General features: G+C 33.1%; 1 protein-coding gene across 4 annotated transcripts in view; it reads right to left on the bottom strand.

Annotated features, from left to right (window-relative positions):
• Positions 1 to 3,339: 3,339 nt before the first annotated feature.
• Positions 3,340 to 23,194, bottom strand: part of LOC114328180 (sodium-coupled monocarboxylate transporter 1) — a 542,514-nt gene continuing 522,659 nt past the window's right edge. For all 4 annotated transcript variants that reach the window (XM_028276963.2, XM_028276962.2, XM_028276964.2 and 1 more), the window contains 2 exons: positions 20,826 to 21,076; positions 3,340 to 11,390 (listed from right to left, as the gene is read on the bottom strand). In XM_028276963.2, coding sequence (XP_028132764.1) covers positions 11,027 to 11,390; positions 20,826 to 21,076 — 615 coding nt within the window. In that variant the 3' untranslated portion in view covers positions 3,340 to 11,026. The remainder of the gene's footprint in view (positions 11,391 to 20,825; positions 21,077 to 23,194) is intronic.

Below are 23,194 nucleotides of genomic sequence, written 5' to 3' on the forward strand. Positions count from 1 at the left end.
AATTTATGTGTTGAACAAATATAAAAAACGGACCAGTATCATTTGAACTAAATCGATTAGATGAATTAAATTCCTGACATTTTTGAATATTATTTGTTTTATTTGAAGTAGATGTCAACTTTATGGTATTATTAGTACTTTTAATACTATCATTTAAACATTCACTATGAGAATTATTCTGATGTAAATCATTTGTCTGCATAATTATATCGCTCTCATCTGTAAACCCAATATTTTCTACACCATGATCTGGTGGATCCTTTCCATTTTTGCCCACGGACATCCCGGGGCACGAACGACGTTCAAATATAAGTATATAAAAAAATTTCTACTTACAGTACAGTTGTAAAATAACAAAACTTAAAATATACGGAAAAACAAACAAAATCGGCTAAACACTTTGTAGAATCTCTTGAAACACACTTTAGTACTTCACAATCGATTGGAGTTGAATGAAAAAAGACTTTAGAACTAACTAAATCTACAAATTTTCCGGAGGAACTCTTAAATTCGTCTAAGCACTTTGACAGTTTTTTGACGTTTTTCTTTTGTTCACAATTATTGAGAGTAAAGTAAAAATTGATTTTGGGGAGAACCTGTGCAAAGACGTGCGTGGAATTAATTTTATCAATTATTTGTTATATTTTTAAAATGAGTAACATCTCATTTCAGAGCCCCTTCTAGATCGAGGGTGAGTGCCACGGCACCCACGGCATCCACGGTAAACAAGCCTAAGCAATTAGTTGTCTGTATACTTCCTAACAGTGGCACTGGAAAGATATAGGAATATGTCATTCCAACGCGAAAGTCAATACATACTAAGCTAGTGGCTGCAAAGTTCTTCCCCACCGTTTACTCGGTAGCTTTTAAGAATAGCTCGGGCTTATTATATTCGGCTTTTGATTTTTAGGGTTAAATCATAGCTCTCATTGATATTACTGTCGAGATCAGGAGTTTCTTCTACTCTGTCCAGTACGGCATCTTTGACTTTTATACCGACATCCTGTATATAACAGCATTTGCTAATTATTATCGTAATATATTTTAATTTTCTTAACGTTGACTTTTAAATCATACCTACTTATCACAGGTTTATTTTATTTGGTTCATTAGATTTTTCAGATCTTCTCCACAATTAGCCAGCACTAGGGTATCGTAGGCTTATCTAATATTGTTCATGGTTCATAATCCCATATGGTATTCTGTTATTTCAAGGCTTTCGTAAATATTTCCTCTGAATAAAAGCTAAAGAGTAAAGGTAAAAGTATATAGCCTTGCATCACTTCTCTTTTTATATTCATTTTATCCGACAGTTCATTTTTAACTTTTATTCTTGCCTGTTGATGCCAGTATAGATTTGTAATTATTCGTAAATCTTTATCGTACAATCGAGCTGTTTTGAATATCTCTAACATTTTGTCGAACCTTGTTCAAAGTCTTCAAAATCGATTGCACAAATGTACACATTTTGATTTATATATCTTCATCTCTATATCATTACTTGAATACTGAACAAGGCTTCTTTCGAGCCCAAGCCACGAGTATTACTAATTCTCTCCCCTAATATCGTGTATATTCTGCTACGTTGGTGCTATGTTACTCACAGGGGATTTTCAAAACGTGACACATCAGCCTGATTTTGTCCGATAATCAAAAATGTATGTAATAAGGTGTAATGTAGGTACATATTAGACCGAGCAGTATCGTCGCCCCCGCTAGCGCAATTATTCCGATTCGATTTTTTTGCACAAACTTACTCAAAAAGAGGTTCTTATAACATATCGACAGGGTGCCGTGGTCGAAAAATTTCTTAAATATTTTTTTTAACAAATTCACAAAAATAATTTTTTTTATTTCCAAAATTTTTTTTTAGATAGTTTGGGTCATTCTGAGCAAAAAAGGTCTCTTGTTATTTTTCTCTAAAATTGACTGTTGTCTAGTTATACGCGACTAAAAATTTGAAAAATGCGAAAATGACCATTTTCAAGTCTTCATAACTCGATCAAAAATGATTATTATGAAATTCAAAAAGCGACAAAATCAAAATTCAAATATCTTCTTCAGCGTCCTGAAGAGATTTTTGTCATTAATTTATTACAAAGCTGTTATTTTTAGTTATTAACAATTAGCGCTATAGTCCAACTGTATCGTCGCCCCCGTTAACGAAACTATTTTGATTAGATTTTTTTCACAAACTTACTCAAAAAGAGGTCCTTATAACATATCCACAGGGTGCCTTGGTCGAAAAATGTTTTAAACAATTTTTTTTAAACAAATTCACAAAAATAGTTTTTTTATTTCCAACAATTTTTTTTAGATAACTTGGGTCATTCTGAGCAAAAAAGGTCTCTTGTAATGTTTCTCTAAAATTGATTGTTGTCGAGTTATATGCGATTAAGAATTTGAAAAATGCGAAAATGGCCATTTTCAAGGCTTCATAACTCTATTAAAAATAATTATTATGAAATTCAAAAAGTGACAGAATCAAGATTGAAATACTTTCTTCAACGTCCTGAAGAGATTTTTGTCACTATTTTATTACAAAGCTGTTATTTTTAGTTATTAACAATTAGCGGTATAGTTCAACTGTATCGTCGCCCCCGTTAGCGGAACTATTTCGATTAGATTTTTTTGCACAAACTTACTCAAAAATAGGTCCTATAACATATCCACAGAGTGCCGGCCTGTGATCGAAAAATTGTTTAAACAATTTTTAGACCACGGCACCGGCCGGCACCCTGTGGATATGTTATAAGGACCTCTTTTTGAGTAAGTTTGTGCAAAAAAATCTAATCGAAATAGTTCCGTTAACGGGGGCGACGATACAGTTTGACTATACCGCTAATTGTTAATAACTAAAAATAACAGCTTTGTAATAAAATAGTGACAAAAATCTCTTAAGGACGTTGAAGAAGGTATTTGAATCATGATTTTGTCACTTTTTGAATTTCATAACAATCATTTTTAATGGAGTTATGAAGCTTTGAAAATGGCCATTTTCGCATTTTTCAAAATTTTAATCGCGTATAACTCGACAACCGTCAATTTGAGAGAAAAATGACAAGAGACCTTTTTTGCTCAGAATGACCCAAATTATCTAAAAAAAAAATTGTTGGAAATAAAAAAATTATTTTTGTGAATTTGTATAAAAAAAATTGTTTAAAAAATTTTTCGACCACGGCACCGCCCAGCACCCTGTGGATATGTTATAAGGACCTCTTTTTGAGTAAGTTTGTGCAAAAAAATCGAATCGGAATAATTGCGTTAGCGGGGGCGACGATACTGCCCGGTCTATATAGGTATATAGGTGTAATATTGTCAAGGTAGAACAAAAATATCTAACTATTAAAAAAAATATATTTTACATATTCAGATAAAAGGAAACATTACATCTACATAGCGACATATTGTTGCCTGTAAGTAAGGGTATTGAGCATTATTTACTAAAACTAATCACTGTATGTCGACGATATGTCTAAAAGTTTTACCATAAGAGTTTGTTATTGTTAAAATCAACACGCACAGTAAACTACTCCCTTATTAATACTGTTTATGTTTTAGTAAAAGGAACTTAGAGAATCAGAGTAATAAAAATCATAGAAAATTAAATAAAAAAGTATCTACCTAAACCTAAAATATGCTACTTATCCCCGTGTGTTTTATATTTGTCACTTTATGTACCAATTTTGCAAGAACTTTTAAAATAAATTGAAAAATTATTGAAATCGATAATAACAATACCTATAACACAGAGGTGAAATAAGTAGGTGTTATGTAATCATATAACCTGGATTATCATCATTATCTTTGGCTCTACAACCCAAGCTGGTCTTGGCCTGTTCTAGAGCTTCCATTCCTTCCTGTCCTTCGCCTTGTTTTTCCAATTTCGTAGTCTTAGCACTCGTAGGTAGTCTTTCACCGGGTACTTAACCTTCAGATGACCAAGAGGGGTAAATATGGACCCCAGCGTATGTTTTTCTTTAATAAATTCAAAAGTATTTTCAATTTTTAACTCATTATTTTTTTATTGGACTTTAATATCATTCTAGATATCCTCATATTTTAAAATAAAATAAAATTCTCTATATTATACTACGAATAAAAAATATATTCTGAAGTTGATGTTTAGTAAAATACCGTCTATTATGTGGAATTCCAAGTAGTTTTACACTGCGCGTTATCAAAATCTTTTTTTAGACTGTGGTGCCTGTTATGTACGAATCATGACATTCCTGTCTGCTACAGTTAGTCATTATTATTATTTCCTGGCGTATGTTATTATAGTTTCTTAGTATTTTGTGTACATATAAGATATGGCCCGCAAATATCTTACTGAGGCTGAGTTACAGGAAACTGTTATTGCTAGCGATTTTTATGATGATATAGAAGATGAAATAGTATCAGAAAACGAGGATGTAATGTTAGATAAGATTTAAATGATGAAAACATTCATTCCAGGTCATTTTTATCCTGGGGTCATTTTTTACCCCCGTTGGTCATCCGTGTAACAAAAAAGGTTGGTCATCGGAAGGTTAAATCGTGCTCTGGGCCTGCCTGTTCTCCTCACCCATCCGGTCTTTGGTTATAAATGTTCCATCTCTCTAAGCGAACTAGCCACTGCAGCCTGGATTATACATATAGTATTTTGATCTTATGCTTCGTAGAAACGCTATAGAAGAGAAATAAAGCTATGGGCCAGATCTTCGTGGTTGGTTTTAATCGTGGATAACGGAACCATCCTATAGCTGCACATTCTTCCAACGTTTGACAGCTCCTGCACGACTAGATCGACGGACTTCAGGGAAGGTTCCCTCAGCAGAGTTATTTTTTTACAATAGCCTCAAAAGCCATACCTGGGAAGGCGATCTCCCTACGAAGCTTCTTCACATCGAATTCCAGCTTGACAATTTCAAAGGAGAACTTTTCGTGGAATAACGTAATGATTTGAGCTCCGCCAGACAGTTCGCTCGAGTTGATTTGTGCCAAACGGAACTTTCGATGATTCTGCCGAGGTTCACTTGCTGGATCATAATATGTTACATACATAGCCTTAGTCTTAAGAGAACGGTCCATACCTTTTTCCCGTTGTAACAGTTGCTATTGTAGTTTATCTTTCAAACTGGGCAGGGTGTCTCTGATATGGTTGGTGAGCTGCTGGTTGAGAACTCATTGTAGGTAAGGCATACCTAGGCATTCTGCTATGTGACGATACGACGGATGGCTTACAAAAACTTCGTCTCTATAGCTTTCTGAGATAACTGCTGATGTATCCTCATCGTAAAATAAACAATTTATTCTCTAATATATCACGGACGGCAGTGCCTACGCTTATCAGTTTCAGCTTGGTGATGAGACAATTAGTTATAAATAGTTACAAATACTTATAGAGAGCACACCACGAGTCTTCTGAGGAGTCCTAGATGACTAAATATGCATAAGCAAATGGTGGTGGGCTCTGTATCGAAACTAAATCTTAAATTGCCCTTCTTCTATACCCTAAGGATCTAGCCCCTTGGCTGATTTCAAAGCCATTTTTTGAATATTTTAAATACAGCTTGCTTTGAAAGGGTTTTTGTAGTTTTTAAAACACTAAATTGTAGCAGGCTGATAAACAGGTAGGTAATTAAAAGATGTACTATAGCCCCTTTAAAGAAACGTAAAATAAATAGTTTTGTTACATTTTCAATAAGTAAACTAAAGCTACGAAAAAAAGTAATGTAAAACATAAAATATGTATTTGGCCCTAGAACTAACATAAAAAAACATACACAAGTCAAGAGTTATATTTTGGGTAAATAAATTATATTTGCTTATGATAGGAAACAAAATAAATATAACTAATATTGTTCTCAAGCTGTTTCTTTGTGGCATCTTAGACAATTCATTATTTTATTTGGGAAATAAGCCACAATTTAAGTAAAAAATGAAATTTATTGACGTTTCGATTTCCACTTCGATATTTTATTTCGATAACCATTTCTGAAGTCGAAAATGAAACGTCAATAAGGATTTTTAAGTTAAATTGTGGCTTATTTCCCAATAAAATATTAAATATAAAACGAAATTTTGATATATAAATCAAATATTAGGCTGTATGGAGTTACTCAATCCAACTGTGGGGATCCGCAAGATATAACAATATATCTTGGAGAAACTCCAATCAACTGTCCTTCGTATTGAAATAAAAATGCAGATCAGTAGGTACGTATTTTTAACTGAATACTCGTAATCTTCGTAAACCGTTGCGTTGGGCCAAAAGTGTCAGCTGCTTTCAAAATTAGAAAAGGCTTAACAGTGAATCTCATGAGACCTCAGCCATACAGAAGATTCAAGCGCCAGTTATCACCTTATCCACCAACCAAATTTGGAAATTGATTTTAAATTCATTTTATTTTAATGATTTAATTTACACGATTGTATTTGAATAATCTACCTAATATTTGTAATATTATTCTTTCATAACGTCAACATTATAAAGTTTGTGTAGAAAAATAAAAAATTATAGAATGCTGTCACTGGACAGTCTTTTTCATGCAATTATTTTTTTACAAGTGGAAAAAAATGTTAGATTTGTCTTTTCTTTTAAAAGTTCTCACGCACCTGGATAAGCAGCTAAAGTACATACAAACAAGTTTGGTCAGCTAACCTAATGACATACCAATTGAAGCGTTTATTTGAAATACAACAAATGTCCATTTTTCGCCAATTCGACTTTATGTATTCTTCTCATAGAATAGTAGTTTCTTTATCTATCTGACACATTCAGTTGTGTAAAAACCTCAAATGTACGGAGTAAACTACATAGAACTTTTGGATAGTTTTGGAAAAACAACGGATGTCTGGGAAGTTTTTCTTGATATGTATTTGCCAAAATTTTAATTTTTGGACAAGTGTTGTTTTTCAAATAAACGCTATAATTTTTTATAAATAGTACATGCATTTAAGCGCTAAACATTTCCCCATCTGACAGTTAAAATAGTCACTTTATTTTGAATTTGAAATCAACGTTTTTTCATTATTCATTTTCTAAACTTACTGTTTATTAGGCAGACTATTGCATTTTATCCTTTCTTAACAACGGAATGTGTTACATCAAAGAGTAAAGTAAATGCCAATACAAATAATGAAGTAAAAGTATTTATTCGTATCATTTAACATTTTTAATTTGAACCTCCTTCCATTTTTTTAATTTAAATCTAGTCACTTGTCTATTAGTTTTTTGTACTCCTTCCTTATAATACTTCTTATTTGCAATAAATTTGTCGTTCTCTTTTTACCTGAGTATATCTGTATATTTTGGTAACATCTAGTAGTAAATTACCAATACAAATAATAAAGTATAAGTACCTATATACTCATTCATACAATTTAACATGTTGTTTCAGTTTGAACTCCCTTTTCCTTTTTACTTAACACATTCACAGTCATGACTGCATATGAAGTCATTTACTCCATAAGAATACGTGTATACAATGACAGCGTGTCCGTGAATGTGTTAATAATTCTAGTCTCTTGTCTGTTATTCTTTGTACTCCTTCATCGAATAATAATTCTCATTTGAATTAAATTTTCTTTCTCTTTTTACCTGAGTATATCTATATTTTTGGTAACCTTTTAGTAGGTAGTTCATATTACATTCTACATTTTAATCTTTAGCTGTTTTTGATAACTATTTTTTAAAACGCAATAAATATTACGAATATTTTTACATATTCTTTTTTGTCCATGCTTTATACCTCTTTGTCGTTGAAATATCGTTTTTTATGATACTCACAAACATGGTTCACCTTACTGTCTTCATCACTGTCTACTTTTTATTTGCTATCAAATAATTATCTTTCTTTAATCTATTAAAGAAATGAAAACGTGCGTCTAGCTCGTCGCTTCACGTGTCATTATCTAGATTGTCAATTTTCGACATAACCGATATTGCTCAGCAATAATATAGGGAGTGGGAAAAATCCCCTAAACATATTTATCTCCCTTCAAAGATACCATTTTAAAAAAGCCAACTGGATTAGTTTCTCCACATATCTGATAACACCTAAAAGCAACAATTACCCTAGATTCGTCGGAACCGTTCAAAATATAACCAACAGCAAATAACCAAGAGGGTATCGCAAAGAATAAATTCCTGGTAGCTTACAAAATAGCAAGAAATTATATCAAGCCTTCCTTAAAGCTAAGGAATAAAAAAACAGCAAATGAACTGCTTCATAACGTAGTTGTCACTAGAGGAAAACAATGGACCGCAACTGCAACCGCTTTATTCTGCAGGCAAGCCTATTAATTACTAAGAGAATTTGCGGGCGGTGTTCCTACACCAAGCTGAAAGGCAGTGGTAAGGATAGGTGAATAAAACCACGTGTAATTCATGTGGAGTGAACGTAAAAATCAATAAACTCAGGCCATAGAAATGAAGCATTCCCGACCTTCTCTAATGAAGATATATAAGTGGTTCTTAAGGATATTAAGACAGCAATAGACCCAGGATTCAAAATTAAATTATTTAAATTTTTGATAAATTGTGGAAAGTTCTCAAAAGGTTTTTTGACTCACTTTTTCACAGACACACAAATTGGAAACATCACAAAGAACTTAATACACATCTTAAACTATAAATAAAATTGCTTTTCTGTATGTAATGCGTGAACCGTTGGAAAGGCTTATACAGTGATGAGCGCGCTAATAACCAACAAATTAACGCAAAAGATGGAAAACATAATACATTGTGCAGTAAAAAGAGATGAAACTAGTAGAGGTGGAAATTATCGATATAAACGTATAAATTAACATTACATTACATAGTTTCCCACCTTTATACTTATCGGAGGAGTATGACAACTGTCACTGTGACAGCAGAATTTTATAAAATACTCCTGTCACGGACGTCTAAAGGTGGGAAACTATGTAATGTAACGTTAATTTATACGTTTATATCAATAATTTCCACCTCTAATAGTTTCATCTCTGCTCATTTCACAGTGTGTTATGTTTTCCATCTTTTGCGCTATTTTGCCGGTTATTAGAGCGCTCATCACTTATATAAAATAAACAGCCCGTAAAATTTTAACGTAATCCCAGTCTAACAGGCAGGTTAACAGTCACTGACTACCTCCATCAAAGTGAGTTTCCAAAGAAAATTGATACAGCGGTTTACGATACACTATATATTATATAGAAGTCGTCTAAAGTAAAAACATGTCTTTGAGCTACCCTGTCAACCAACAGTACGTCTGATAGATAATATATTCTCAATGACAGGTCATTACTAGCTTTGATCACTGACATCAGAAGTTTGTATGCTGCAGCTATACTAAAAACTCAATCAAGAAAATTCGGGTGAAGTCAAGAAACATTACTTAAAAGTTCTGTCTGACGCATCTACTCTCCGATCTACAGATTTGGCTCTCGTTTTCGGCTGCCAAATCTTAGCCTTGAATATGGCTAAACGTCAATATCGAAAAAAGGGTAGACACTTAGTTGTTAGTAGCCGAGCATCATGAAGCGTCAATTAAATGTCAAGTACAATTTTGTAAAAGGCATTCGATATCACAAATGCATGGTCTCAATTGAGAGTGAACTGCATTATCAAGAAGCATGACATAACTGCGGAAAGAACCAAATCGTTGACTACAGTAGTACTAGTCTACTAGTATTCTAGATACTACAATTATTACTATCTGTCTCTGTATCTGTAGAGTAGGGAGTGTGAGTCAAGTCCCACAGCACTTAGGCCACAATTGACCCATTGTACATCCTCCCAGGGGGTTGTCGTCCTTAATTCATTATCCATCCTGCCATTTCCAGGAAGGTGGACAAATCACCTGGTGACATCTCCCCTATATCGGCAGGTGTAGGCCAAGGCTCGCCGAACGCATACTCTCGTATTGACGATAACTCCGGACATTCACATAGGACATGCTCGACAGTTTCGTCATCTCGTTCACACCTCCTGCATAGAGATGTGTCTACTAGCCCCAGTGTGTGGAGGTGTTTTCTTAGTTGACAATGGCCAGTTAAAAAACCAACGGTCAAGCGTAGGTTTTTTCCTGGTCATTCTCAAGTACTTTTCTGATGCTGACTTCCCAAGGTTCCTTAGTGTTACCTTGGCAAGTCTACATCCTGGCCCTTCTTCCCATCTTCTTACGGTTTGCGTGTGGGAGTGAAATTTGACAGTTTCCGCGATTGTTGTAGTCGACAAGCCAAAAAGATCACAGGGTCCCAAGAGTCTTAGGCCTGCTGCCCTTCTAGCCAGCTGGTCAGCAATGCGGTTGCCTTTATTTCTGTTGTGTCCTTTAACCCACCTCAGGATGATGTTGTTACCATCCGAAGCTTGGGCTAGTGATTCATGACACTCCATTACTAGCCCTGATATGACGCGTGGTCTGTTCAGGGTTAGTAGCGCTTGTCTGCTGTCTGTGCAGATTATTACAGTTTTGCCGGCTATACCTTTCCCGATTATCTCTTTTGCGGCTATGGAGATACCAGCCAGTTCAGTCTGAACTACGCTGGCATTTTTGCCCATGCCCCATGACAATTATTACTAGTCCTGAAGACTTTATGTTCACAAATTCTTAGCCAATAGATTACACCAGTAATCCTTTTAAGTTTACTATTATTAATGTTTCCTAACTTGTTTACTAATGTATGTGAATTCTCATATCTATTAAAATAATAAACGTAGCTTCGTTATAATGAGCTATAAAGACTATCTTGAAGAAGCATGTCATTCTCCCGATTGTACTTTGTGTCAATAAAGCCTTGAAAAGGGTTTAGTCTGTTTTATTTAAAAAAAATATTGAATTGATAATATTCTAACTGTCAGATGAATAAACTTATTAATTCATAAATTAAAAACCTACGATCTACGATTTTACTGACAATTATTTTTAACCAAACAACAAACACAACGTATGGATTACACCAAAATATGTTCATAACAGCTAGAGATCACAGAAGTTGCTAAAAGTAATAGGCACCTAGTTTAATACCATTACAATGTTCTTCTTAACTCCAGCTACAATCACAACTTCGTCTTGTAAATTCCATCGACTGACTCATCTGATAGATCTGAATTAAAAGTGGGATTTATTGAACCCTTTTTCTCTGCGCTTCCATAACTCGTCGAAGGCTGCACAAAATTTTCTAACTTTGAACTCTTTTCTGGTTTCTCGTCTTCATCCATGGTTTTTTGTGAGTATATTCTTTTCTTTCCTGGGAACATGTTGGCCATTTTTCTTGCGATAGGATGGATGAGCTCCTCGTCGTATCTGTCACTTTCGCTGCCTGTGAAGTAAGAGACTGCCCACCCGAAAAGTATGGTAATGAAGCACCCAATGAAGGAGTAGTACATGTAGGTCACTGAGTAGAGCTGAGTAAGTGGATCGCTAAAACAAAAAAGGAGCTGTTTTAATATGTAACATATACCACGTTACGTTTTGTGAACTATGTTCTGTTTTTAAACCAAGAGGAGTAATTCATATTTACCGTAGGTAAGTTTAGTGAGCTATTATGAAATTTTGACACTACTGGCATTTCATAGGTTAATCAAGTAACCGCGATTTTTTGTGTTTTCTGCGTTATTCCATTAATTTTTAGATTTTTAGTCTAATTTTATATAGAAGACAATTGAAGGGGTTAGAAGTAAAACCGCCTAAGTGCAATTTTCACGGAAACGACTTTAGTGCTGTTTCACGTTCTAAATATCTTATATTGTTTGGTAGTAAAATTGACTACGCTCTAACCCTACTTTATCGCCATCTTTTGATGAATAGAAAAAACAACCAAAATGAAATTCACCAACCGTTAAGAGCAGAAATCGCCTTAGTGCACCTAGGCTGTTTTACTTTCCAACAAGCGACTGGAAATAAATATATTTTAATTACACATGTTCATGTTGTTTGGGTTTCACTCACGGTTTGGATTTGTTTGTGGAGTGTAGGTTATACTACTCTAGTAGATTAATAGCAGTGTTTTAAGTGATAATATAAGATGGTTTTGAACGGAAGGAAATAACAGGAGTAGCGTTCATAGACCTAACTGCCGCCTATGATACAGTTAACCATCAACGGCTACTCGCAAAACTCTACGAAACTACAAAGGACTTCCGACTAACAAGGTTAGTGAAATGTCTCCTCCAGAATAGACGCTTCTACGTAACGCTCCAGTCCAAGAACAGTCGGTGGAGGGACCAAAAAAATGGGCTACCACAGGGAAGTGTCCTCGCGCCGTTTCTATACAACATATACACCAACGACCAACCCATACACCAACAAACAAGGCAATTTATTTACGCTGATGATACAGCGGTGGCAGCTCAGGGAAGAACCTTCAATGAAGTCGAAGTGAAGCTGACAGATGCCCTGGGAGACTTAGCTCTATACTATGATAAAAACCATCTGAAACCCAATCCCACAAAAACCCAGGTATGTGCTTTCCACCTGAGAAATAAGCATGCCCGAAGGTCGCTGGAGGTGGAATGACGTGGTCAGATGCTGGAACACAACAAGACGCCAAAATACCTTGGCGTCCGTCTGGATAGAACTCTGTCTTACCGATACCACTGTCAAGATGTTAAGAAGAAAGTAAGTGCCAGAAATAATATCATCCGCAAGCTAACTAATACAAAATGGGGAGCACAACCACACACTCTCCGCACTTCTGCCTTGGCATTATGTTTTTCGGCCGCGGAGTTTGGAGCACCAGTATGGGCAAACTCTGCTCACGCAAAGAACGTCGACGTGGCTCTAAATGAAACGGTCCGTATAATATCGGGTTGCCTGAAACCGACACCTATCGAAGAGGTATACCCCATTGCTGGAATTGCTCCACCACCAATCAGGAGAAAGGTCACGTCAGAGGTAGAACGGAAAAAGCAGGAGACGGACCGAAGACACCCCTTATATGACCACCAAACTCAGCCAAGCAGACTAAGATCTCGGAAAAGCTTCCTGAAAACATCAAGATCCATCCCCGAAGCGCCAGAGACGCGCCGAATACACCTATGGCAAGCGTCAACTACTGCGACACATTTTCCTCCCTCGGAGGAAATGGCTGCTGGACACAATTTACCGTATCCGACTTGGAAAGCGCTAAACAGACTAAGAACCGGCGTTTCACGTTGTGCTAGTAACCTGAAAAAATGGGGATACCAGGAGGACGATACCTGCGACTGTGGCGCGGTTCAGACCAGCCGGCATCTACTATCATGCACAGAGATGAGAGAGACCTGCACAGAACAAGACTTAATTATAGCAAATGACAGGGCCATCTATGTGGCCAACCATTGGAAATACAGAATTTAAAGTTGTTGGTGTTCCGGACACGGAAAGTAAGTAAGTAGTGATAATATTGTTTGCAGAAATTATATATTTTGTCATTACAATATGTGGATCATGTTTTTGAGTCAGGTAAGTTATAATGATTTTTGAAAAAAACTAAAAATAAGAATCTATTAGTTAAGAAATGATCAAGTAAATGTGACTGCTTACAGTGACTCATGCGGCGGTCAGAATGAATAAAAATATAAGCAAATTATTCATGAACACATTGTTCGCACTACACATATTGAAAATATTGACCCCAAATTTTTTTAACCTGGTCACACCTATATGGAGTGTGATCAGAGTTTCGCTCTAAGAGAAAAGTTGAAAAATACAAATCCTGAGATATTTGTACCTGATCACTGCTGTGACTTAATAAAAAAATGTTCAAAAAAAATTGTTGTTCTTAAGATGACAGATTTTGTGTCGCTTTCAAATTTAAATAATTTCATTAAAGATCCAAAAAAGGATAGCGAAAATCATGTGATCAAATGGAGCGACATTAAGTGGTTTAAATATAATAAAAACCAATTGGACGACCGGTGAATAGTCTTACTTTGGAGATCAAGCAAAATAAAAAAAATTAAATATCAAAAATGGGAAAATTTACAACAGCTGCTAGATTTCATACCCCCCATTTACCATCAATTATATAATGATTTGCCGCATGAGTCAAAGCCGCAAAAACACAATGAAAAAAGCAAGCACTGCTGTTGAGTCTTTCAAAGAAGATGCCAATGCCAACGACGAACAAGACGAGTGCATAGATTTTATGTCAGATTATAAGTATCTTTAGTGTTATAAAAGAGTAAAATTTGTATTTTTTTAAGAAAAAATAAATAATATTAATTGAAAATTAAGCTTTTGTTTAGTTCCTTTTCTGTATTATAAAGTGTTTTTGCTTAAAGGTAAAACAACCTAAGTGCATTTTTTTGTCAAAAGAGGTACAAAAAATAAAAAAAATTTCTTGCCAGAAGTATCTTTAAAATTTTATACTTATTTTGAATTGTTTGATACTTTAAAATTTTTTATTTTGAACGTCCAGAATTTTTAAACGAGCAAAAACTTTGATGCTTTATTTCTCAAAATGTGTATTTTGCTACTTAGGCGGTTTTGCTTCTGACCCCTTCAATTGATTTTATCTCTTTAGCTACGTATTATTATGATATAATATAATGTATAGATTACCGTCGAAGAACGATATTTATGATCAACCAAAAAAAAATTTGGTGATTTTTCTAGGGACTTTCTTGGGTGTGAATCTGACTTTTTAGTTTACTCCTCCTGGTTTGAAAACAAACCATATAGGGGAGTGCAATTAGAACGAAAACGTGTATTGTTTCGGAAAAATTCAAACAAGCTTATATTTTTCTAAAACTTTTTTTGTTAGTTTATATACATGTTAAAGTAAAAAGTTCTACTCGCAGATTTGGCCGCTAATTGTTTATTAATTGTTTAAACAATAACAATTGTTCTGTATTAATAATTTTAAAAATATCGGTAAATTCATCATTTTACTTTGATCAAATATATTTCTATTTTGTTTTTGATTATGCTGAATCCGAATATGGCATTGCAATTTGAAAATTCTTATACAGAAGCTCTTATACAGTATGTCTGCGTAGCTAGGAACCACATGGAAAACTTTTTTATTATCAATTTTACGAAAAAAAATTATTCTTTATAAAATGCTCTGGACAGTCAAAAATCTAAAACTCAACCATCAGATATCAAATTTTATCAATTTTATACGAGTTATGTCAAAAATATGAATTTCGTTAAAGAGTAAAGTACCTTTATATTCCAGAATATCAAAAAATGCTATTATGAAAAGTTGTTTTAAATTAAAAACTATGTTTATCATTCTAATCAAAAAATTTTTTTTCAATTTTTTCTCAAATTACAGATACACATCATCATTTTATTACAATTATCATAACTATTTTATTATCACTTTTACGAAAAAAAATTATTCTTCTTAAAATGCTCCCCTGGTCTAAAATCTAAGATACAAACATCAGATATCAAACTTTTTTAATTTTATACGAGGTATGTAAAAAATATGAATTTTTCTTAAGAGTTAAGTGCCTTTATTATTCACAATATTTTAATTAGAAGGATGTAATTAAACACAAAAACATATTTTTTAATTCCAAACAACTTTTCTTAATAACAATTTTCCATATTGTGAAATGTAACGGTACTTTACTCTTGAGTGAAATTCATATTTTTTGACATACCTCGTATAAAATTAATTAAATTTGATATTTGATGATTGCATCTTAGATTATATACGATGCAGAGTATTTTATAACGAAATATTTTTTTTTTCGTAAAACCTATAATAAAAGTGTTATCAATACTTTTCAATTTACGCAGACATACTGTATAAGAGCTAAAAAAAAATTTTTTTGATAAACATTTATTACTGCTGAAGCTTATTATTAAATGTATTTTAGGTAAGTTTGACAGAAAAAAGTTTTGATCACTTTGTATAAACATTTTTTTAGCTGGTAATTTTCGGTTTTTGTATTACATTTTTGTTATCTTTCTTAATTTTCTCAAAAAGAAATAGTCTATTTTATTTCTAAAGTAAAGTAATCTAGTGAATTTTAAAGACTACATCCTAAGCTTTAAAAAAGCACTTAGAGATCTGTAATAGATGTGTTCAAACTTGAGTAATACCGTCTTATATTGGTGGTAATTCTATAAAACTACGAAGATTTCAAAAATTACATTTTTTGAGACGTCATATCATTTGAATTAAATTTTTGAGATTTTTTTTGAATAAAACATCATTTAGTAAGATACTTGAAAGGCAAGTTGTGCAAAAATTGAGGGTTTTACAAGAAAAATTGTATTAGTTACACATTTTTAAATCATTTTTAAACAAAATTCATGTAAGGCTCAATTTCCGCCCCCACCGTACTTATGACCATATATTTTATTTCTTTTTATTATAACCATAAGAAATCTTAATTATTCTTCTTTCATGTTCAATTTTTAAAATTTCATTTGATCCATTAGTTAAAGAATTACATAACTCAACCGTGCACTTCGCCGTACCCTAGTTTACAGTGAAGGGTGACTTTAACGTTATAAATAAAAAATTATAGAAGATACAGATTTAATTTTAGAAAACTCTTTATGTAAGGTTTTTTTGTAAAATTTTCTGAATTTTTCAATGGTCAAGTCAGTTTTTTCTAAAATTTATATTTTCGGAGCTATTTAAAAAAACATCTAATTTCGTAGTTCATTTGTTTAATAAAAAATGAAGCACCCACTTCTCGAGTAGAACTTTTTGATATGTTGTTTATTAAACTTCTTAATGAAATTAAAAAAAGTTCTATCTTGTTTGATTTTTTCCGAAGTGAAAATCTATATGCACTCCCCTAATAGTATCTGATTGATTATGCTGGCAAATAAAGCCTATTTCGCGATGGGCCATATTAAAATCGCGAAACGTACACTGGGAAACAAAACTCCGGGTCTATAAAACAATAATCAGGCCCATAATAAGTTATGGGTGTAAAACATGGGTTATAAGTTATAACGCAGAAATCTGTCAATGTATTAGACGTGTTCGAAAGAAAAACATTACGTAGGATGCTGGGCTCAATACGTGAAAATAACAACTGGTGAATTAGATATAAGAAAGAAATATATACGAACAATATAGCGAGCCAACACTACCACAAACACTAAACTGCAGAGATTACGGTGGGCGGGGCATGCGGTCCGCATGCATGGGAACAGACTTCCCAGAAAATTTCTAAATGCAAGGAAAAATACCTGATGGAAGACTGAAAAAGAAATAAGGAGACGAAATAGATGAGCATGCCAAAAACCTCCTAAAAGCGCGTTCATGGAAAAGAACAGCAGTAAATCGATATGATTGGAGAAGCTTACTGAAGGAGTCCAAGGGCCGGTTTGGTCTGTAGTGCCATTGGATAGATGGATCTGATTGATTTTAATAAATCAAGAAGATTTTTAAAAACATTCCAGAACGTTTTCGGTCACCTCAGACCATCATCAGTGAAACCTAGAAGTAAATATTTCCACGTTAAAATGAATAAAAAGGTTAACATTTTGACTGTCAAACAAGCTAGACCACTATCTTGTTTATAAAAACCGTAGTCATAATTTTGATGTTATAATTAACTTTCGCCAAAATATGAAAATGAACTAAAGTAGTTTTTAGGCAATAACCTCGCAAGCAAAACTATCGATAATTATGATGCACTTGTGTAATTACCACAGATAATTGTTGATAATTTCTACGCAAAAATAAACATTCAGTGACATTAAAGACAATTAATGTTTTACAACTTGTCACAGAGAACACCAAGAAACAGGTTTAGCAAATATTGAAGTGAAGATATCAATAAGATACTATTTAATCTGATTTAAATAGACAGTTTTATTCATGAAATAATCTTACCGAATTACTCTCGAGCTCTTAAATTATCGATTTGTTTTGCTCTCGTGAGATTTTGACATAATTTCACTCCCCTTAATTAAAAATGTCAAAGTGTCACTCGGGATACAAATCGATAATTTTAGAGCTCTCGTATAATTACTACTGATAATCAAACTAATATACCACTTGATGAAAGGGTTGCCAATGCGAGTTCATTATACAATTGGATATAGGAATTGAGTCAATACTCGCAATCTTAAGTTTGTATTTTATTAGTTGTTATTTAGTCATGGGGCAACCGGTTCGAGTCTTACAATTTATGACTAATCTTCAGGCCCAGTACAAAAAGTCTTCACAATACAAACTACAAGATATCAGCGTAGTAGCTGAAATACAGAGCTAAGTAAAAGGTCTATAACACTATTAAACATAATTTTCTAAATCCTTTATTTTTTTTAAATACAAGGGGAAAGGGCCCCGGTTACATGGTTCTCGCAGTAAAATTTAGGTTTTAAATGTTCCTATCTCGGTTATTTTTTGTCGTAAAAAAATATTAAAAAAAGAAAAAGCTTAAATAAAGTTAAAACTAAAATTTTGTTCTCTACCATTTCTTAAGTATATCGAGTATTTTTGGAGTTATTATCAAAAGAAAATGAAATTCACGAAAATTTGAAAAATTCAAATTTTTTTTAATCGTATTTTTTTTTTAAATATGCATTCTAAACCGGTCAAAATTGTTGAAGTTATTACTCATGTTAAAATAAATAAAGTTTTAAATGGGTTACTATAAATTTTAATTTTTGTGGAAATGACGTATGTTTTATTTTTCATTCTTCCCTAAAAAATCTGAAAGGGTCCTCTTATTTCCATCATAACTTGCTTAATTTTGATGCTATCGACTTCTTATATAGCTTTTTGATAGTTACCTTTAAGTACTTTATTAAAATGTTTAGTATCTATATTTAACAAAGTGCATCGTTTTCCTGTTATTTAAGCTTGAATACTAAGATTTGAGTACTCGCGAAAAAAAATATACTATTGTGTTTTCAAATTTATCAATCAAAAGCAAAATGAAAATTAAATTAAATTTTTTTAAATAACGCGTTCACATAAATTTGATACACCCTGTATATTGAGCTGAAAATATTTATTAGAATTTAGTTTGGATGTAAGTGGATTTCTCTTTTTAATGAGCTTTCCGATGAACCATTAAAGACTTTTGTGAATAATTAAAGTGAAAAGGATGATGTATTTAGATTTAAAATGAAAATAGATTGTTTATTACGAGAACTATAGAATCCACAGGTAGATGTAATTATCACTTTCTGGGAAAGTGGTTTAAAAAGAAAGTTTGGAATTTTAATATCTTTGTTCAACACGAGTAAATGTTGTAGAGTTTCCCCGAAAGTAATTAGGATGGTCGGAATAATTTTGAAAATGACTGTTTGTTTGTCGAATGGAAAAGTCGATGTTTCTGATTCTGGGCAACTTGGAAGGGGAAAAGTGGATTGGATGATTGAGAGAGTTTGAAAAAGAAGTCAGTATGTTATTTGGCAGCGCTGAGGAGCGGTCGACGTTTTGGTGGATAAGTAGTTAGCAAATACCAGTGGTTGTTTGATAGTGGAGAATAGTGTTGAAAAGTGGAACGAGAGACAGATCAAATTGAGACGAAATACCTCTTTGATTCTGTATTATTGTGAGAAGGAGAGCAGAGAATTTTTGGAGTTTTGTTTGAATCGAGTACGTGTCAAAAGAGGCCCGGCTTGTTGGAGAATTGGTGCTGGTATGCTGATAGTTTTGAAGCTGGAGAACGGAGAGGGCTTTGATGAGTAGCCTTTAACATAGTCAACGAGGGAGAGCTGTTTTGGGTCACGAGAAGACATCAGAGTGAGTGAAGCAAAAGGTCAGTCAACTTATGTGAAAGATATTTTTATGTTCGGAAACTAAAATTTTGAGTAAAACGCATATGAATTAAAATTCCAATATTTCTAAAAGTAAATAGGAAGTATAGCTAATCTTGCGAATACATAAATTTGTTTTGTTTAATTTGTTTTACCAAAGTCATCGGGAACAAACCGATAAATTGTTTTTTTTTTAACTATAATAAATTTAAGTGGTAATGATTTCATTCGGACATCTGTGTCCACAGGTTTTAGATTTGATAGATTTTAGAGTATTGATTTTGACAAATAAAAGACAATTCTGTATGTTTATTTTAATATTTTGCTTTATTTCTTTTCCCTATTTTATCCCGATTAGGATCAACTAAGAGATACTGAACCCACGAGAGAAGATAAGTATAACGTGAGATAATTTAGATTTTTTTTAATAGTATAAAAAGGCACCCTGAGATTTTTTATTCATTTTTATGTATGATTTGCGACAATTAAATAATTAATCAGATAAATAATAATTAATATAAAATTAATAAAAAGCAGATCATAATAATACATTCAATTGCATATACACTTTGAATATGTAATACACTTTGTATATGCACTTTGTATATGTAATAAAGGATTTTTCGAATAAGCAGCTTATTTATTCTTATATTATCTTCGAGTTTGGTAATAACAACTTTTTTAAAGAAACTTATGGTTTTTGAGTTATTTATGAAAAACTGCTTTAAAACATGGATTTTTTTCAGGAAAAATCAAAACTTTTGATCTTTAATAATTCAAAAACTATTGATTTTTGGAAGAACTTTATATAACAAATTTTACTTATAATTTGTCCCTCTATCGATTAGTGGTATTATTTTTAATAAAATAATTTCCACCCCCGAGAAGGGGTGGCATCCCCCCCAGGGTAAAAGCGCAAGTTGGCACCATGTCACCTTTGATTCTTAAGTATGCTCTACATACTTACCAATTTTCATGAAAATCGATGGAGGTTCAACGAAATCGGAGGTGAAAACCTTCATTGACTCCACTATATGGAAATGTGCACTACCATATTTAAAATGAAGGTGTAAGTAAGGTTGAAGTGAATTTGTAACAAAAATTGGTATGCAAGTGTCTATATTGGATATGATTAATCAGTGAGAAAAAATTATATAAATTATTTTATAAAATACTTACGAAGGAGCCGCTCTTGTAGTGTTGAGTAAAGTATGAGTATCGTTATAGATATAGTAGGGTGAAGGAGTTGTGGTAGGTGTCCATTTTGGATACCTGTGTTCAGGTTTTAAGATGTGATCGTTGAATGATGTATTACCACAGCCATCGGTATACACAGGTAAGAAACTTGCAGGAGGTTTCTCGATCGTTAGTCCACCGAAGGTTATCCAAAGGGTTACCAAATGTCCAGAAATTACTCCGATAGCGGCACCCTAAAACAAAAAAGAAATGTAGAATGGCACTATTTAAATCCAGTAGTAATAATAACATTAAGGGCCGGTATTTCAATAGCTACTTAAGCTTTTGCTTAGCTAAGCCTGTGTCAAAAGTTAAGGAGAAGCTTAAGCTGGGTGCCGTATTTCCATCATACTCTTAACTAAACTGATGCTCAGCTGTAAAGTTAATTGGTTTGGTACCTCTGAATACATCACAGTGCCAGAGCTAACTGTTCTGAGGTAAAAACCACTACTGTTGACATTTAATTTTATCTTGTCATCTGTATCAATGTTATTTTTACTTCACTTAATTTTGTGTACATGGTACATGTGTTTTTAGTTTATTGTCTATATTTTCGCTGGTTATATTTTTATTGTTATTTTGCATAAGCAATAGATCCGTCTTTGTAATTTTGTTTATTGGATATATTCCTTAAAATGTCAAATTGGAATGTAAGTTTATTTTTGTAAAATAAATATACCTACCAAGCATTGTAGAAATAAACAATTTTCATGTGCCTACACCTTCCAAAAGTAGTAAGAATTTTAATAATCGTTATTACGATTAATAAATTAATAGATTATTATTTAATAATCCAATAATAACGTTATTACTTAAAGGTTGGTTTTCAAAACAACTCTATAATTAATAATCTATAGAAATAACCTCAAAAAACAGAAAACAAATTTTAAGCAAAGGCTTAAACCAACTCCCGCGCGAGCTTAAAATTATTTGGTTTAAGCCTAGGCTTAAGCCTTAAATTGAAGTGGAAATACAGGCACCTAAGCTTAAGCAAAGGCTTAAAGTAAGCTTTGGCTTAAGTGAGGTTGGAAATACCGGCCCTAAGTAGTAAAATATAAATATAAAGATGACACCGTAAGGGTAAAAACATGCCGAAGATACATAGATGAGCGCGGTGTAGGTCGCGATCGCGGTCGAGGTTTACATCGATGACGGGCAGAACATACCGAAGATACTTTCCGTATCCTGTTTTGGCATCGACATCGCTGTAAGCCGCAATGATAGGTCGCGAGGGTAAACGGGTGACACATCCTTGGTATGTGCGATCTCATAAGAAAATGAAGGATTGTTTTGATATCGATGTAGCGACCGCAATCGTGACCTACACAGTGCTCATCCATGTATCTTCGGCATGTTTTTACCCTTATAATGACAGACACCCTGGAATAACTACAAATTACTAAATAGAATTAACGATTATTGCATTAGATCTGGAATTTTTTGAACATAAATTTTAATGTTATCGACTCGTTCGGGAGCTCATTTGATAGATATTTATTAGTACTTTGACAAATATTTAATAAGTTTATGTTATAAAATGCATAATTTTCCCGTTATTTAAGCTTCAATACTTAGATTTGGGTACTCACCGAAAAGAATAAACATTCGATTACCTATAACTCACTTTTATTTAATAATAAAAGGGTTTTATAGTAATTGGTTTATTAAGTTTTTTATTAGCTTTAATTTTGGTAATAATAACTTTTTTGTAAAAACTTATAGTTTTTGAGTTATTTGTGAAAAATTAAAGGTTAAAAACATGCATTTTTCTCACAAAAATTAAAATCTTTGATCTTTAATAACTCAAAAGTTTTGATTTATTTTAATAACTTTATATAACAAATGTTGCTTAGAATTTGTACTTGTATCGAATTATGGGGTCACACTTAATAAAATAATTTTCACCCCGAGAAGGGGTGGCATCCACCCCCACGGTAAAAGCGCAAGTTGGCACCATGCCACCTTTGTTCCTTAAGATATCCTCTAACCAGTCACCAATTTTTATGCAAATCGATGGGAGGTTTAACGAAATCGGAATATGAATCTGCTCATATCCACCTTCAGTAACTTCACTAAATATTGAGCTAGGTGAAATTGATGAAACATAACCACTGATACGAACAAATAGATCTCAAATATTTGAAGGATATTATACATATATCTTTGAAGAAGAAATTAAAAGATCTACTAGATATCTGCGTATTTTCGTAAGTCTCCTGCGTATTTTCGCTTCAAAGGGCACATGAACAAAATTGGACTGAGAGATATCGTGAATTGCAGATTCTGTCAGGCTGATGACAAGACAACGGAAC

Source organism: Diabrotica virgifera, chromosome 6, assembly GCF_917563875.1.
Source record: "Diabrotica virgifera virgifera chromosome 6, PGI_DIABVI_V3a".
Classification (NCBI taxonomy): domain Eukaryota; kingdom Metazoa; phylum Arthropoda; class Insecta; order Coleoptera; family Chrysomelidae; genus Diabrotica; species Diabrotica virgifera.